Raw genomic sequence first — 19,036 nt, 5'->3', positions numbered from 1 at the left:
TATTTTTGGGCTCACTGCCGAGCTGACGTTGAAAATTGGTGCAGAACTTGCATGGTTTGTTTAGCCAAGAAGGGACCTCGTGAAAAAGGGAAGAGCTCTCTTCAAATATATAACGTAGGAGCTCCATTTGAAAGAGTCGCAATAGATATCCTAGGCCCTCTTCCTCTTTCTAGGTCAGGAAATCGGTATGCCCTGGTGATAGCAGATTATTTTACAAAGTGGTTAGAAGTAGTCCCAATTCCGAATCAAGAAGCTAGCACCGTTGCTCGAGCTTTCATTCGAGAATTTGTCTGTCGTTATGGAGCTCCTCTTGAATTACACACAGATCAGGGTCGAAATTTTGAGTCGAATTTGATGAAGGAGTTCCTTCAAATTTTAGGGATTAGAAAAACTCGTACTACCGCTTTGCATCCGCAGTCTAATGGAATGGTAGAAAGATTGAATAGGACGCCTCTTCGTTATCTTTCTTCTTTCGTTGATCAGGATCAGAAAGATTGGGATGAGTCGATTCCCTTATTTCTTTTATCGCATCGCTCTGCAATTCACGATACCACTGGTTTTTCGCCAGCTATGATGTTGACGGGTCGGGATCTTCGACTTTCGTCAGATTTAGAAAAGGGCGTCAATCCTTCCGTGACTTCGTCCCAGGTGTATTTTAATTCCGTTTTCCGTCAAAAATTGGACGAGGTTCATGAATTTGCTAGGGAAAGAATTCGTATGGTTTCCGATAAGACTAAGGATCGTTATGATATTAGAGCTAGAAATTTAAAATTTGAGAAGGGAGATTCCGTTTGGTTATTTCAACCTGGTCGGCAACAAGGGCGTTATCCCAAACTCCAAAGTAATTGGGAAGGTCCTTGTTTTATTGTTGACCGGATTAACGACGTTGTTTTTAGAATTAGACGTTTCCCTCGTTCGAAATCGAAAGTCGTTCATCTGGATCGCTTAGCTCCTTATCAGTCAAGAGCATCGTTTCAGTAGCTCTCTGAAGGTTAGCAAGTTCGTTGACAGGTTAAGGTTAGTTCGATGTTGTTCGATTCGAGAAATTTTGATACATCGATTTCTTTGGCTTGAAGAGTGTTTCGGTTCTGCGCTTGAATGAAGTAGTGAGCATTTGGTCGATCCTCTCTTATTTTTCTAATCCATATGTCAGTTTTTGTGAGTACTTTTCAGGTTACTTGACAGCCTTTTCCCATCCAATCTTTCCCCGATTCCTGAAGATGACTGGTGGTCTTATTTTGAAAAAGTACACAGAAATGATTCAGATAAGATCGTTTCTTTTCTTTTGAATACATATTTAATTTATTTTATTCAAGTATTCTCCCAAATTCACTTAGTGAATTTGAATTGTTATACCACCTCTCACATTTGTCCTCCACACTCTAGGGTGTGCTGTCTCTGAAGAAGCCTTGGATTCAGTCACCCATTCCTTTTCCCTTTTTCCTGTGCCGGTTCTCAGAGGGAATCACCTTTCTGTAGCCTAGGACCCAGAGTTCTTCCATGTATCGTTTCCCGCCTCGTCGTACATCTGTGTTTGTTTCACCGCACTATTTTCCCTGAAGAGGAATGGATTTTCTTTTCGACGGCGATCCGGAAGATTTTGTTATCTTCAAATTCATGAAGCCACATGACACTAGATAACACTTACCTTTGTAAAAACAAGGCACACAAATTTTGAAATTCAATTGAACGCTCAACTATCTGCTCAAGGTTTTCTGTGGTTTACCTTGAGACTGTGGGCAAATGCCAGATAGTAACAAGGGAGTCGTTTAATTTTTAGAGCCACAGCTCCAACTCACCTTCGAGCACTGACTGCTAGATCACATTTTTTTGTAATTGTTTATCTTTTCCGAGTCGGGTCGACTCTTTTCCTCGAGGGGGAGTAATGTTACAAAGGGTGAAATCACCCGTTTCGTCCCCTTTTAAATGATCTAGTAGTCATCATAGATAAAAGACGTTTAAAAAGAATCAGGTTGCTGCGTCAACCGACATTATCGTAAAAAAAGTCAGTCTCTAGACTTTAAAAAGAGAGCTTGTGTCCAAATACATCTATTTTCTTTCTAAAATATTCTTTGTTCGTGAGACTTCTTTGGCTCGGCGTTCGCTTAAATCGCACAGAGAACTCTTTGATTCTCTTAGATCTTTCGTAATTTCCCCCCGTTGTTACAATATATTAAAGTGGACAACAAATTTCATTGACTATAGTCTTCAAAATTCTACTATTGATGCCGTCAACTCCCCCAGCTCTATCTTTCATGTTCAGAATGATTTTTTTTTATTTCGTTAGAGTCAGTAGATACTAGAAAGAAACTATTACAGTTGTGTTTAACAAATTTATCAATGTTTATAGGGAGATGTATTAATTTTATTTTCTAACTCCACTCCAATGTTGCTAAAAAAATTCTAAAAAATTATCGGAAATATTTTTACTGTCATTGATAATTATATCATCACAGACTAGATAATCGATATTATTAGAGGACTTAGTATTCTTACCTAACTTACTATTCACCAATTGCCACATTTTTCTGCTATTATTAAAGTACTAGTTGACCCTTTCACTTTCATATTTAGCTTTGGCTGACTTAATTACTTTATTTAGTATTTTACAGTGATTATTATATTCTAGTTTAAGAGTATTGTTACTTCTATCTAATTTCCATACATTAAAAAAAGATTCTTTGGTTTTGCAAGAGTTTATAATGCCTTTGGTAATCCATTTACTTCTCGGATTATTAATACGACTAGATTTTTTAACAACAATATTAGAGTCATTTATAAACGATTTAATAGTTTTGATGAAAGTTTGGAAAAACTCATCAGGATCCGAAATTTTCTTAAGCGATGACCAGTCGAATTTCTTACTCAGTTCACTAATATGCTTGTAATCCAGGATTGTATTATCTTGTGTTGTTTTAGCACTTGGTGTATGGCCAATGCTAACAAAGATAGGATAGTGGTCGGTGAAAATGTAAGTATAGGTGAAGGACTTAATTTTGTTGTTATTAGATTTAATACAAAAGTTATCAATGCACGAACCACCATAGGCATTAGGTTTAGTAACACCATTGAAGTATGGTATGTATCCATGATCCAAAATATTTGATAAAAAGTCATTAGTTGTATTATCTAGGTTACGCAGATTGATGTTGAAATTACCAATAATTGCATGATTTTTTCCATGACATGCAGACTTGAGGCAATCAGAAATTGAGTTAATAAAGACTTCTTTACTAACATCATGTCACCTATATACTACCGAGACTTTGAAAATATTCCTATTGTTTAATTTAACAGTAGTGGAAACAATTTTCAAATTTCCCACTTCTTCAATCACCGAACTTGAATTTAATGTCTTTTTAATATACATCAAAACTCCATCAGCTTTGTTTATCATACTATGATTGTAATATAGCAGTCATAATCTGTAATCTTGAAAAAAGAAAAATAGGACAGAGTCCACGTCTCTGTACATACTATAATATTCGGTTTAACAGATAATTTTTCTATAAATAGTTGTAAGTTTTCAAAATTAATATTAAGACCTCTGACATTAAGATGTAATATCAGAAGACTACCTATACACAACGAATAATTTAAAGTTGCAAGTTCACAGTAGTTCTTTTCTATTTGTAAATCAAGATCTGTCATCGTTAAAACAGATAGAAGACTTATTGATTGGTGATCGTCGGTTTATTACCTATATTACCAAGTAACTTATTGTTAGTTAAAGTAGGTTTAGCTGAATGGTCCGTACTGGTAATTATCTGATTAAACTTAAAAGCCCCATACTCGCAACAGGTGTCAGTTGCGCAGTGATCAGTTAATCTACTCTTATGGAACTTCTCATTGTAGTAAATACAGTTGAGACACTTTTTGACTTATGTTGTACAGATTTTAGTGGGGTGGTCTCCAGCACATTTCAGGCATTTAGTAGCGTTACTACATTATTTATTGCTGTCGTTCAATCTACCACAGTGAAAGCATAGGTTTAAGTTGAAATGATCAAAGACACGACATCATTGATGCCCAATGAACAACTGAGAACCATTATTTTTCACCTGTAGATGGGAATCAGGAGTAACTTCTAAAATTGAAGTACGTTTGTTAGCACGATTTTTGTAGTCTGCAATTATATTAAACGCTTCAGAAGTTCAAGGAAATTTCTATTATATGAGGGATTCTCCGTCAATTCGGCCACTTTTTTTTCGACCATCTCACATCTGCCCCATAATTGGTTATATCAAAGTACTACTAAAAGGTACTGTATGTGAATTTTTTCAGATTTTTCAATTTATTATTTGAGAAATTGCCATTTTTTTTCAAATCAATATATCTCGGAAACTTGAAGTAACTGAAAAAAAGACTCTACATAAAAGTTGTAGTTTTTGTTAGCTTTCGAGAGGAATTTTTGAAAAAAATTTTACGTTCCGGTAACGCTGAGTTTTTACCAAAAAAGGAAGAAATAATTTTTTTCATTCAAAAAGGACCCTTTTTTTTGCCAAAAAAATTACAGAGTCTTTCAATATGTGTGACAATATCACCAAAAAATCGCCAGAGTGGCACGGATCGAGGTTCTGGGGTAAAAAAAAATGAAGCCACACAAATTAATTTCTTTATACCGGAACCTCGACCGAATTTGTGTGCCTTCACTTTTTTTACCCCAGAACCTCGATCCGTGCCACTCTGCTGATTTCTTGGTGATATTGTCACACATATTGGAAGACTCTATAATTTTTTCAACAAAAAAAAAGGGTCCATCTTGAATAAAAAAAATAATTTCTTCCTTTTTTGGTAAAAAATCAGCGTTACCGGAACGTAAAATTTTTTTCAAAAATTCCTCTCGAAAGCAAACAAAAAGCTACAACTTTTATGTAGAGTCATTATTCTTCAGTTACTTTAAGTTTCAGAGATATATTCATTTTTAAAAAAAAAAAGCAATTTCTCAAATAATGGATTGAAAAATCTGAAAAAATTCACATAGAGTACCTTTTAGTAGTACTTTCATATAATTATGGGGCAATTATGGGGCAGATCTGAGATGGTCGAAAAAAAAGTGGCCGAGTTGACGGAGAATCCCTCATATACATATATCATCACAAAGCTCTTCCTTTCCAAGTTCATTCTCTACGTTAATTACTTTTATTCTAGGTATCTTCAAATACTCAAGATCAAGACTGAAATCAGGGCCCAGCTTTTCACTCAGCACTGACTTAGCTCTAGTAACATCTTCACTGTTTTTGCATTTTATTGACACTGAACCATCTTTACTTTCTTTCACATTGTTGATAGGCACAGATAAATCACAGGTTAATTTATATTCAACTTTTGAAAGAGTCTCGCGATGATCATTACTCTTGGCTTTGACAAATATGTTAGGCACCTTTTCAGTTTTTTTTAACACCTTTCATAACAGAGGCATACGATGTATGATTATTCACTCCGATACTTGAAATATTTACAAGTCTGTCCAATAGCTTATTTTTATCTTGTAATTCAGTGTTTAGTTGTTTAAGTAATTTATTTTCCATTTTCAAAGTATTTAGTTCATCAAGTTCTTGAGATTCAGCCAGCTTGTTAGAAATTTTAGAAATATTTAGAGATAAACTGTTTGAAAGATCATTTCTCAGCTTTTCTTTGTAGAAAAGATCTGGGTGATTATTTTTGCGCGCATTTTCATCGAGAGCATTCAGGTCACAGTCAGATTCAGAGGTTAAGTTGTCCGCGTGATCTTGAGCACGAATAACCAACATCTCGCTTATATATTGACCCCTTTGATATTTATTAAAGTCACCCTCATGAAAAACACTCTCACAAATTAAACACATAACTATGTTCGGGACTATCATATTTGAGTGACACTTGAAAACCTTGCACACATTTTCACCAGCGTTCTGCCGGTCCGCCATCTTGATGATACATCTGATTTATATTCTGATTTATATTTATAGACTGATGTACTTTTGAAGGATTAGAATTCTTGACCTCGTAGAAAATGTAGTGGTAAATCTTGGTGAGCGGTCAGTGAATGCGTGACGTAAATTTCCGTTAACGTTTCGGCCCGAGTAGGGGCCCTCCTCAGAACGATCAATTTTTTTATTCAACTACCAAGCACATAGATTCCATCAGTAAGACAATAAGATCAATGGATATCATACCATTAAGAATTATTATTTATTGTAGATTGGAAAATACATTCAATATATCTATTACAACTAAAAATGTATATAAACAATTAAGGGAAAGTTTACCTTGTGTTTAAGCTAAGAAGTCATTCGAATATCGCGCGCTTTGTGCAGAAAGAGAAGGGAGAAATCTAAGCACTAGCGCCAAAAGAAAAGATGGCCGCGGCCCACGAACACGAGCAGAAGCACGCTCGACAGAAATTTATGTATCCGCGATACAAACGTAAGATGTAATCAAAAGTTTATTAAATTCGAAGTGACATAAGCAAATGTGTAATATCATTTCACGTAACCTCCGTTTACCTCATCCAAGGGTACACAAAACATGGTCCTTCGAGCCGGATTGTAGCCGAAACAGTGTGACGCATGAACAATGAAAGGCGCGGTCAACGGTAATTCGCAGTGATAGACACGAGAGCTGGTCGAAACGATCCCAGCTATCGCATATATTCATTATTTCAGTAAACAAGGTTCACGAAGTGCTGTGCGGTGCGACAAAAGCAACACAAACGCAAAATGAAGTCGAGTGCATCAGGCTCATACCGGTAAAACAAAGCAACGTGGCAGGGGTATATCTCTCCCTGTCTCTCATACGTAAAACGAGGCATCTCTCTCGCGCGTCGCGGACGGCGCGGATTGCGAGAACGCGGTATAGTGTGTGTAAAGCACTATAGCTCAGGCGCGTGGTCTACTGCGTCTACTGTCTGCTCGCGACCACGAAAAACGCGGTATAGGGTGTGTGTGTGTGTGCAACACGCACGACATTCGTATACCAAACAAAGCATCTCGCCCGTCCGACGCGGTCAGCGAGGATCTCGAGAAATCGAGAGTATATATCGATCATTACAGTTCGTGCGCGTAGTCTGAGCAGAGATGAGCAGGGAGATCTCCAACGCTCGGCTTTTCGTGATACTAGCTAGATTGGAGCGTCGACGTGACACCTAGGCGGCCATGCACCGAAGGTGGCCCACAATCGTGTATATATAGATATACTCGGTCGCTCGAGCAAGTGGTTGCCAATCGCATCCTTGTCCCCGCTCGCACAGATGTTTCCAGGAATGCAAGAATTGGGATTTTTCTTGTTTCAATTATGAATGTCAGTGAATAAAAGTATCTCCAGATTTGATAAATTTTAGATTCAATTAGCGGACGCTGAACCAAAATAATTAACCATTCCCAGCCCGAATACTTATTTTTTTTTTTTTTTAATAAATATTATTTTTTTATTGATATGAAAATATTCTCGAATATTTGTACACGCAGTCTATGTAAAAAAATACGAAGCCAGCTCGATAACATTTACGCAAAATGTGCAATGGGCAAGTGGTTGGGGGAAATTATTTTTTTCTCGAACTGAATCTTCCAAAGAATCATCAGCGAATTCCGAGCAAGCTCCGTAAACATATGAAGCAAACGCGCGTACACAGACGTAGCTGTAGCGCAGCTGAGTGGGTACCACATGAGGATGGAGTATTGCGGGACACGGGTTCGATCCAGGGTCGCTTTTTATTTTTATATTTTATTTTCTATTTATTTATTTTTTTCTTTTAGAAGAGAACAAATAATTGAAACAATAAAATACCGAGAGTGAATCGATTTGTTCCCCGTTTTTGGCGCCTCTTTTTTTTACTTAATCCCCGCCCCTTTTTTATTACGGGTAACTCAGAAGAGAGAAAATAAATGAAAGTGAGAGTGGACCGACTTTTTTTTTCCTTACATTTTTTTTTATTTCATATTCTTACTTAATCCCACTTTCTTTTTTGTGTTTTTTATAACCGAGAAGAGAAAAAAAGAATGAATAAGAAACAATTCCGAGAGTGTGTAGATTTTTTTCCATTTTTTTTTTCCGTTTCGTTATTTGGTAACCCGGATCAGAAAAATTTCAGCTATCTTTCTCGCAATCATGTGTCGGCTGATCAATCCTCGCGTGCTCTTAGAAGAGAATATATATATATATATATATATTCCCGGTTTATTGTTTTTTGCAGTATACTTCGACTTCGCCGGTCGACTCTCGATTCAAATATTTATGAGAAATTTTGCATGTATATCTCGAAATATATCCCGAAATGACGAAGTCTACAATGTATCACCATAGAAGTTTGAATCAAATATCGACGACCCTGACTTGTGTCTGGAATCAGTAGAATCCCCCACGTATCATTAATTGTCATTGCAGTTGATTTCTACTTTTCCTAAATATCATTGAATACCCTGAAAATGTTCTGAAAATATCCTTGAATTTTTTATGGATTCTTTAGTAGGCACCACGAATAAAATGCGTATGCTCTATTCAAAAGGGTGACCAATGTAAAGAATGTCGCACGAAAGCTGGTTGTGTTGGGATAATGGTCAACATGGAGTCGAATGCACCATGTCCACTCCTTGTGCTGTCATTTCAAACAGAACAATCACTAGGAAGACGTTAGTGCACTTGGCCAAACAATCAACGAACGTACGTCAGAAAATGGAATAAATGTTGTCATTACCCAATATTATTATTATTCTTATTAGTATCAGGAATATCATCATTATTATTATTGGTCTTTTTTGTATTGTTTTTATTTTTACTGCATCAATTTTTATTACATACGATTGAGTATCGTGTTCACCACTACCGCTAATGCGCGTTCCTCCGTCGTCCGCGGGCCCGAAGACGTCTGCTTCGGCGGACCGTCAGTGCGAGTCTTTCGGAACCGCGGATTCCGAGAGACTCGCTTCTCCCGCTGGTTCGGGGTGGATCTGGCCACCTTGTGGAGTTGCGCAGTATCCGACGCAGGTGCGGACGTTTTTTCTTTTCGTTTCTTGGACTTTTTTTTGTCCCACCATCGCCAATTTTTTTTTCTCTTCTTATTCTCGTTCGGGGTAGCTGCAAAAGCAGAACAACACAATTGAGAGTAACCTATTGCAGTCCACTACAATCATCTACGCTGGTCCGCGTGGAAAATTAAAAAAAAAACCATATAAAGTCGTATACGATTTCACCCGATTTCTTTTTAACTTTCTTTGAAGTAGTTGTAAAAAAAAAAAATTGAAAGTAAAAGCTGTAGTTTTCGATCTTCTTTTTAATAACATTTGCATCATAATTTTGACGGCCCTGTAAACTCTATTTTCCATGAAACAATTTTTTTTAAATTGTTTTCTCCAGACAGACCACTTTTCCGTAAGATTCCATAAAAAATCACCAGATCGGGCCCGCCTAGAGTTCTGAACTTAAAAAGTAAATTCTAAATCAAATCATGCGACTGTACAATGTTTTTTTTAAAGTCCACAACCCTACACGACTGCATTCTGACGATTCTTTTACTGAATCTACACATTTGGCCGAAGATTTACTAAAGTTGGTAACAAAATAAGTGTATTCTTTTTATGAAAAAAACAATCTAAATATGCAAATTGCATAAAGTACCCATCCGCGAGCAGGGCTTGCTATACCCCTTACTCTTTCGCAATACCGAATGGAAAACTTACAACCTTCCCCAGCATTGTCTGTGTAATCTATGTGTAAGGCCCCACTGTATGTTTGGAACGCCGATATTGAAATGGTTAATAAAAAAGCGCACCGCATGCATCATACAAGTACTTACGATTCGGAGTTTTTGGGATCTCCGCGCTGTCCGAGGCAACACCAAGTTGACGCGTCGTACTTTCATCCATCCTGCAATGAATAAAATATTCTTTGTACAGATGGGGTGTAGGGAATAAGACCGGAATAAGTCGGGATGCGAACATGTCGGGTCAATTGTTATTGAGGAAGGGGGACTCTGCATAGAGGCCTTAACATTTTTTTATTTATGGAAACAAAAGTCGTATCTACAATCCGAAACGATAGATTGTTCGAAATGCTTCAATCCGCGTGTTAGAAAAATTAAAATTGGTATGTAACAAATTGTCGGAAGTGTTGTTTAGGAAATATTTTTTTTTGTTTAAAAAAAATGCATCTCCTACAATTTATTAGATTCCGATGTGAATATTTGATGATATGATTGTTGAACGGTTACCAACAAACGCTGATTTGGGTTTTCCAAAGCGATTTGTGCGCGTACTCACATTTCGTCCTGGTTGACGATCCGGGTTAACGCCTCCATCTCAGTCGCCAAGTTGTCAATAGGATTCGGCTGTGCATAAGGCAAGGAATATGAGACAATTCTGTTTGCAGCATTCAGTTTATTACGGCTGCCATTGTTTCGTCCTATGAACGATTAAAATGCTAATCGACAACGCATACTGAAATGTTGATACAGGATATTCTTTCTCAACTCTTACGATTTTGCGTACGCGGGTTAGCGATTTTACCGTTCGTTTGAAAATTACTTTCGTTTTACTATGTACACAAGGGTGGTCGTTAGATGGCTTTTATTGGAATTTCAATGTTGGATGGTCATAGATCAGCTATAAATATATTTTTTTTCAAATCTCTAATTTTTAAAAATTTTTATTCTGAGCCCTTAGTGACCCTGCTGGCCCGTTATTTTCTTCGCTCAAAATAAAAATCTGAAAGAGATTAAAAATTTTTTTCTTATATATTTAAAGCCGATCTACGACAATCTAACATTGAAATTGCAAAGAAGCAATTTAACGACCAATCTAATATCTATGGGGCATTCCACATCAAATTGCAACCAATGTACCTCACCTCCTCTCATTTTGATAATTGGTTAGTAGGATCTTGCAACCGACCCACAAGGGTCTCTGAATTTTTTTCAGATTTTTTTAGCCACTGGTGAAATTTAAAAAAAAAACGGAAAACCAATTTCGAAAACGACATTTTTAAAAATCTGAAGAAATTCACACTGATTTTATGATTTAAAATACGATCCCATTATCGTGTCGTGCTTACAAATCATATTTTTAATTATAAAATCAGTGTGAATTTTTTCAGAATTTTAAAAGAAGCGTTTTCGGAATTGGTTTTTTAATTTTTTTCTATTTCAGTGGTGGCTAAAGAAATCTGCAAAAAATTCCGACACTGTTTTAAGTCGGTTGAAATCGTGGTTGCAACATCATACAATGATCAAAATCGAAGAGGGTGAGGTACATGGGTTGTAAATTTGACATGGAATGCCCCACATACAATATATATCTATTAGGATGGTCGTTAAACGGATTTTTTTACGTTAATGGCTTTGAATACAAAAAACCATCTCTAATTTTTTCAGATTTTCGTTTCGACCTTTTAGTGGCCTTATTGGTCAGTGATTTTCTTTTTAATCAGAAAAAAAGGGAATTTCATGATTTCCGGAATCTTGCCTATTGACAGTGATCTCAGATAGGAAATATCTTCAGGATTACGGAAAAAATTATTTAAAAAATCCCACCTATGCGCAAAATTGTTAAGAATCGATTTGAATACCAAAAAATTAAGGATATTTGGAAATTGAGGAAAATGTTTTCCCAAAAGAAAAAAAAGAAAAAATAATCGAAAATGTGTACTATATTCTTGGGCATTAGAAGGGAATTCCCCACACATCTTCTTCCTATACAATCAAAAATAAAAACGTTTGCCAATTCAAGGAAAATTAAATAAAGTATAAAATACAACTACAGGTCCTTCCCTTTTTTTCTCTTCTTAATCTAAGTAAATAGACGAGCGTTAAACCTGCCGGTTTTTCCACACATGTAAAATAATTATGTAATTTACTTACCATCTTGATACCTCGAGAGCTGGCACTAAACTGAACACTGTGAAGCCTCTTAACTGGCTGCCTATATCAGAAAAGGAGAGGGGTCCATACATTGTTGCTACTGAAATAATTTTGTCGTTCCGATCTCGCATCTCTCGAAATTCTTAAGAAATGCTCGTCAAGACTGATATAAAATGGGCGTATGTTTTTTTAATAAGAAAAAGTTTTGACAGGAATGGAAAATAGAGATTACTAAAAACACATGTACTGTTTTTTAATAATAATTTTCTTTATCTCTTGTCGTTTACGAGATAAATGCGAAAAACGCGAATTTCATGGAAAAATCAGGTTTAGTGGCCCGTACTACCTCGCCGGTGTGAGTTACGACTTTTCCGCAATGGGCACTTTTGTAGACGTCTGCCGAGAAACGTCTGCCGTGTCTCTTGATAATGCAAAAAACTTGTCAAAAAATTATGGTGGGAAAAAATTGTTGAACAAATTTCCGTTCATGTTCCTTTCTTATATTATAGAATGAATTTGTTCGTTTCTCTGAACATTTATGAAATTGTTCAGAATTTTCACTCCATTTTAAATTCAATTTTTATAATTTTGGTAAAATTGTGAAGGGTGAATTTTTGATATGTGTTCGGAGAAATATTCCGTGTTGCATCTAAGAAGTATGCGGGGTATTAAACGATCAGAAATTAAACCTATATGAATTCTCGAAAACAGAAATTTTCGAAAAGAGACAATTAAAAAAAAAATCATTGCACTTGCTTTCAAATATATTTACATTAATTTCATAGTAGAAAAAATGAAGTTTTCTGGAGGTTTTCTAAACAACATTTTTTTAAACGATTGATTTCAAACTTTTTCACCTTATGATGACAATAAAAAATGTTCTTCGCATCTGCAAAATGTTTTTTTTTTTTACTAATTTTTACCTTATCGCAAAGTACTCAAAATTATCACCAAAACTCACTTTTGGTAGGAAAAAAAAATTCTTCTATCGAGTTTCAAAGTCAATATATTCACACGGCGCGGTTTGGCGCAGATGAGTCACTTGTTAATACAAGTACATTTTTTCCGAAATCGCAGGCAATAAGTACTTGCTGACTTTATCACCGGAAACATAACGGACGTGGGGGTTATGCCGGGAGCATTTCAGCCCGATGTACTTCATTGGCAACAGACTTTCGCAACAGGCGATTCCTCTTATGTTTCTCGAGAGTGTTGACGATTCGAAGGCCCACCCGGAAGTCCAAAGAATTGATATATCTCTCACATGATGACGTATACATTAAGAAAATATATCGCCGTTAACATCACAGATATGTGTCAACGGATCCATTTCAGTGTGTTTCAAAGTATTTGTATCCTCGTTACATAATCATTTTTATGTAACAATTATAGACCATTGCTAACGTACTTCATATATTCAAGCGGTTGTTTTTTGTGTGTTCCAAGGAATTGATACGCTTATTACATAATTATGTTTACGTGAGAAAAATCTTCAACCTAATTGATACATATATTGTTTGCGCCGAGAACTGATTTTGTTAGAGTTGTATCCGCTGCTGCTCTATCTGTAAAGAAGCTCGGGTTAAGCTCGCCAGCTTCAGACTCACTGAAGGAGAGGAGAGGCGGAGTGATATAGGCGTTGCGAATCACAAACGTTTTATCAATTTTCTCTGAAGGAGTTTATTACACTTTCAAACTTAATCTCAGCTAATTGAACAGAAAAGATAATTGCGACACTGGCAGTCGTGTCTTTACAACGCGAGATAGCTAACTCCGACGCTGCGTAGCTTGTGGAGCGTCCGCTCGCTATAGCCGCCAAAACCAGAAGAAGAGAAAAAAAGGAGCGCAGCTTAGACGGAAAAACGACGACTGCGGCGCGGCGTTCGCTCACGTGAGAGCGAGAGAGACCACGCAGCAGGGCACTAATGCAAAGTTAGTACTGCGCGATGAGTACAGGGCCGTAAGCTCTCCGCTTATGAACCCTGGTACATAAAACAATAAGATGGCCTTAACATATATATACAAGAAAAAAAATATTAGTCTTTCGAACGAATTCTAAAAAATTTTTTTAAAGCTCAAATTTTTGTAGAGTTACTTTTTTGACAAGTACTTACAGCCATCAAACCCAATCGAAAAAAGAGTTATCAATTTTATTTGCATCACCCGCTCGGGCCCCGCGACGTTGAGGGTTCGCGGCCGCGTTGCGGCGGTTGCTGTGTTTAGTGGGGGTATAGCGTAATTTAGTTAGGATCGAGCGCTCGAATAAGTAGGACGTGTTGTGAAGCTTTTCTTTCTGTTCGTGCGTCGCGATTGCATCATCTTTTTCGTTTCGCGTAGTTTCAAGGTTCGCGCGTGTCTAGTTTTGGTTTGTGGGGACGCGGTCCATCCTCCGGTGATCGGAGGTGCCCGTTCCCGGGGCGAGCGTCGACGCGGCGACAGATCTGTTACTCGAGCATCTTAGCGCTGGATCCCCGAGACGTCGGGACCGCTGTTTGCACGGCTGTGGAACATCTTGGACTCTCCCCGTTACCCCGCTTCCACGTGACCGTCGGAAATTGCGGCGTGTTATTTATTTAAATCCGTACTTGGTAAGCTAGTTTAATATTATTGAATGATCATTCAATTTAGTTAAGAAAAAACGTGTCAGCGAATTTATTGCCTTGTATTCTGTCAATTTGATTTGTGTTGACTAAATATTTGACTTGCTTCGGCTTTTCCCTCTGTCTCGTGAGGGAAATTATGCCGCAGCAAGCATCCTTTTCATGTCTCGTAAAATTAAGATTTTATTCATTCGCCCTCTCACTCACTCATCCCATCCCGATTAGCGTTAGAAGAGAACTCTTGATAAGGGATTAAACACTCAAAGAACCGTGTTAAGTAGCGTGTACTTATTTCTCGCTGTAACACGTTGAATTTTTATATGCTCTTACCTGTATATTAAGCAAAATGCGTGTAACGGCAATATATACCCGTTTCCCACATTGTTACTTGTATGACACTACATGTTGAATTTCTATATTTTAGTATCTTTGTTATGCTTTGACATTTCAAGCTGGTTTCGTTTATGACACATTCTATTTCAATATCATCCTGGTATTTGTGTGCTTTTTTTTAGCAACGTACGAACATGTGCACATGTGCACGTGCGCATAAAATGAATCGTCGGATGTTACACGGAGTGACAGATATGGATTAAGTACGTTTATTCAATGGCTCTGATTTGAATGTATTACATAACAGATCTATCTGATCTATCACTGCAAAATATAACTGCCATGCGCTGGATGCAAAAAATAATAACATAAATAATACATAACGGATTTGCAAGGATATGAATCTCATCCATATCTGTGATATCATTGATACGTATCTCTGTTCTGTGCCTGTTATATAGCTACGGTAATGTTTTCCGGCGGAGATAATAGAGTAAATGTACGGTACATGTAGAGCACATGTGATGTAGCTGTAATGTCGGAAGAAACAAGATTCAAGTATTTGTTGCGTTACTGGGATATAAATGTGCTGCCTGGGTAATCTGTTGTTATGCGCATTTGTTTATAAAAAATGATGTTTTTTTCGATGTTTTTGGAACTTTTATGACTCCTAACTTTTTGAATAATACAGATACGGTTATAGACCTTGAAGACAATTCTGTTAAGTAATAAAATATATTAACGTTGCAGTTGTTTATTTATGAATAATGTAAATTTTTATTTTATTTCATAAAAAATTAATGTCCATTACAATCTATTCTTTAAAAGCATGCAAAAATTTTTACAAATAATGTGAGGAGAAAATTGTATTGTCGAATAAACCTGTGATTTTGATTGAAAGTCAGCTAAGAAAGCAGGTAACAGAAGGGATCAGGATCATATGCCAGGCGGCAGGGCAATAAAATCGTTCAAAACCGTCAAAAAATGTTGGCAAAGCTTTTATTGTTTTAAATGGTTCATTATGGTGTGATCATCAAGAATCTAGATTTTTCCCACACTCTTAAGGCCCGCATCGATCTCCGTGAGGCTACAAGGGTACACATTTTTGGTTTTTCGGTAATATCTCGTTTTCTTTTTATCGTACGGCCAAAATGGTCCTATGTGAAATTAAAGGTGACAAAATTCTGTACAAAATAGTTCTTCATTATTTTTTCATGGGATTTACAGTTTCGGAGTAGTAGCCGCGCGAAGTTGTGCGAGTTTTGACAAATGCAGTAAATATCGATTCTTGCTTACCAAATTCCACTCTTCTCTCGTTCTGGTGACTGTCGAAAATTTGTTCTATTTCTTTTATGACTATGTATAAGTAATTCAAATTCATCATTGATAATAAGTATGTGTTGTGTCGTCTGCAATATATTATAAGCTTCTGTTTAAAAATTTATTTCGTAATTCAAACGGCTGTTTGGTTCTAAGAATATGGGAAGGGTATCTCAGGTATAAATCCGGTCTCTTTTAGGGACCGTGCGTCACGAGCGTCGACATTGGGATTCTCGAAAATATGCCTGCTAGTGCAGGCGGATGCGGAACAGGCCCTGCTCTTAGGTGGGGAGAATACACTGTTGCCTACGTAGCAGCGTCGCATCCCCTTTCGTAGTATCGTGTATGGCGATGTGAAATTCCAGCGAAAGAAGAGAGTAATTCCTTTAAGAGCAGTAAACTCTTCAATAAACATCCAAAATGAAGTGATTCCTGTTGACCCTTCATTAATTTTTCAAAGAATCACAATTTCCAAGAAAACGGAACAGGATTTGCAGCAACATTTTCACTTTGAACTAGCTCCTTACCCACTCTCGCTTTTTCATGAAATGGGAATGCGCAAGACAAATAAATCATCATTGTATAATGTTTTCTCATATGGCTCATTCCATCAACGATGCAGATAACGTGGTACATGTTATAAACGGTGGATTCCTTCTCCATCGTGTGGTCTGGTACCAACAAGAGACGTTCTGCAATATTCTTGTGAAGTATGTACAGTACGTACAGAAGTACTACAAGGCCAACAGCGTAGTTATTTTTGACGGGTATCCGAATGACGCTAACAACAAAAATACTAAAGCTGCTGAATGACTCCGTAGATCGCAGAGGCATGTCGCTGCTAATGTGATGTTTGATGAAACAATGACAGCAACCATGTCACAGGAAAAATTCCTTGCCAACGACCAGAACAAGACTCGGCTCATTTCTATGCTGGAGAGCAAACTTCGAGCTGCAGGGTTTCTCGTAAAGCAAGCCGCTGAAGACGCTGATACTCTTATAATTAACACCGCGATTGAATTATCGCCAGACTATGATTCCGTTGTGGTAGTGGGTGAAGATGTCGACCTCCTCATTCTATTGATAGGCCTCGCATCATCGTTGTCGAATGTTTATTTCATGAAACCAGCGAAAGGAAAAATTGAGAGCAGAATTTACTCGACGAAGTGGTTCAAACATTTAGAAGAAGTTGCGGAGCACATACTCTTCCTTCACGCCTTCAGTGGGTGTGACACAATCTCAGAATTCTTCAGGCATGGAAAACAGAAATTCGTCAACCTATTTCAAAAAAATATGAATGTACGAAGAACCGTTGGAATATTTAAAGACCCAAATGCTTCTCCAGACCTGATTGAGGCAGCCGGAAAATCTGTCATTAGAGCACTCTATGGAGCGAGCGGTGACACATCGTTGAATGATTGCAGGTTCCAGTGCTTCACGAAATCAATTTCTAAGAGTGCTTGCAATCATGCATCTTTACCACCAACCGAAGCAGTAGCAAGCCAGCATTCCTTCAGAACCTACCATCAGGTTCAAAAGTGGTACAGAAACAAGAAGAGTCCGCAAAATTGGGACTGGAAAAGCACCAGAAATGGACGGACACCTATTCTTACGTTAATAGACGCTGCCCCGCCAGAGCTTCTCAGCACGATATCCTGCAAGTGCAAGCAAAGGTGTCAAGCAGCTTGTAGCTGCAGGAAGACTGGGCTGCGTTGCTCGGTAATGTGTGGAAGTTGCCGGGGCCAGTCTTGCACAAATATCGATATGGAAGAAGATAATTTCGACGTTGATGACGAGATCGACGTGCAGTTCGAGCATTCAGCTGCACAAAACATTTACATGACTGATTCTGCGAGTGAGTCATCTTTGATCAACAACGAGAGCAGGATTGAAGTGAAGGAAATCACTGCTGAACCATCGACTTCGGGTAAAATAACAGCTCAGGACGAACCTTTCACGCGAGAACGTCGTACTTTGTCGAAACGAAGACGATTAGATTGACTTCACTGACCCGCTGCAGAAATGTATTTAATGAAAGCCACAATAAATCAAACTGTTCGCAATTTTAACAAAAGTTCTATACCTTTTTATGAACACTTATGCAATATGTGCTTATTTATATTGTCAACAGTCACCAGTCTGAGAGAAGAGTGAAATTCGGCAAGCAAGAATCGATATTTACTGCATTTGTCAAAACTCGCAGAACTTCGCGCGGCTACTACTCCGAAACTATAAGTCCCATGAAAAAATGATGTGGAATTATTTTGTACAGAATTTTATCCCCTTTAATTTCATATAGAACTATTTTGGCCGTATGATAAAAAGAAAACGAGATATTACCGAAAAACCAAAAATGTGTACCTTGGTAGCCTCACGGAGATCGACGCGGGCCTTAAGGATGTGGGGAAAACCTAGATTCTTGATAATCACTCCCTAATAAACCATTTAAAATAATAAAAGCTTTGCCAACGTTTTTTTACGGTTCACATTGCTTGCCGCCTGGCCTAAGAGGAGATTGCGAGTATCAGATCTAAGCTTAACTCCTCTCCTAACTCTCCCCACTGTTACGCGTCGAACGAGACTATTGTATCGGGTCTCCCTTCTGGTTTACAAGATACTCCCGTCTCTCTTGTACAAAAAGTTTTCAACGCACTAGGCATAGCTGAATTGTGTCCTCATATTCTTGCAGTTCGTGTGATGCAAAAGACAAACTCCAATCCCAATCGTGATCCGTTTCCGTCCTCCACAAATATAACCGCACGCGTCTCTCTTTCCCTCGCGGTCACACTGACATCTGCTGCCTTATGTGTAGCTGTCATCAACAGCAAGCGAATCAAGCGTGATTTAAAGATAAGCGAAGTTCTCGGCTCAAATTTTTCTGGAAATATTTTCGTAAATAAGCTTCTGCCTTCGGAATTGTATCATCTACTACGTCAAGCCAAAGCTCGTGCAG

The 19,036-nt window shown here is 37.6% G+C and overlaps 2 protein-coding genes across 9 annotated transcripts in view; both read right to left on the bottom strand.

Moving 5' to 3' along the window:
• The window catches only part of LOC124183578 (sodium/calcium exchanger 1), a 1,216,563-nt gene that overhangs the window by 1,109,248 nt on the left and 88,279 nt on the right, over positions 1–19,036 (bottom strand). The gene's annotated exons all lie outside the window — the stretch shown is intronic.
• On the bottom strand, positions 8,764–10,481 carry LOC124183582. Its single transcript, XM_046572236.1, has 3 exons — positions 10,236–10,481; positions 9,773–9,843; positions 8,764–9,054 (listed from the first exon to the last, which is right to left on the bottom strand). Exons 1-3 carry the CDS (start codon positions 10,271–10,273, stop codon positions 8,771–8,773), a joined length of 393 nt encoding a protein of 130 aa, XP_046428192.1. The 5' UTR covers positions 10,274–10,481; the 3' UTR covers positions 8,764–8,770.

Source organism: Neodiprion fabricii, chromosome 5 (genome assembly GCF_021155785.1).
Source record: "Neodiprion fabricii isolate iyNeoFabr1 chromosome 5, iyNeoFabr1.1, whole genome shotgun sequence".
NCBI lineage: Eukaryota > Metazoa > Arthropoda > Insecta > Hymenoptera > Diprionidae > Neodiprion > Neodiprion fabricii.
Note: the sequence above shows the minus strand (reverse complement) of the source record. Positions and strands in the feature narration are given on the sequence as shown.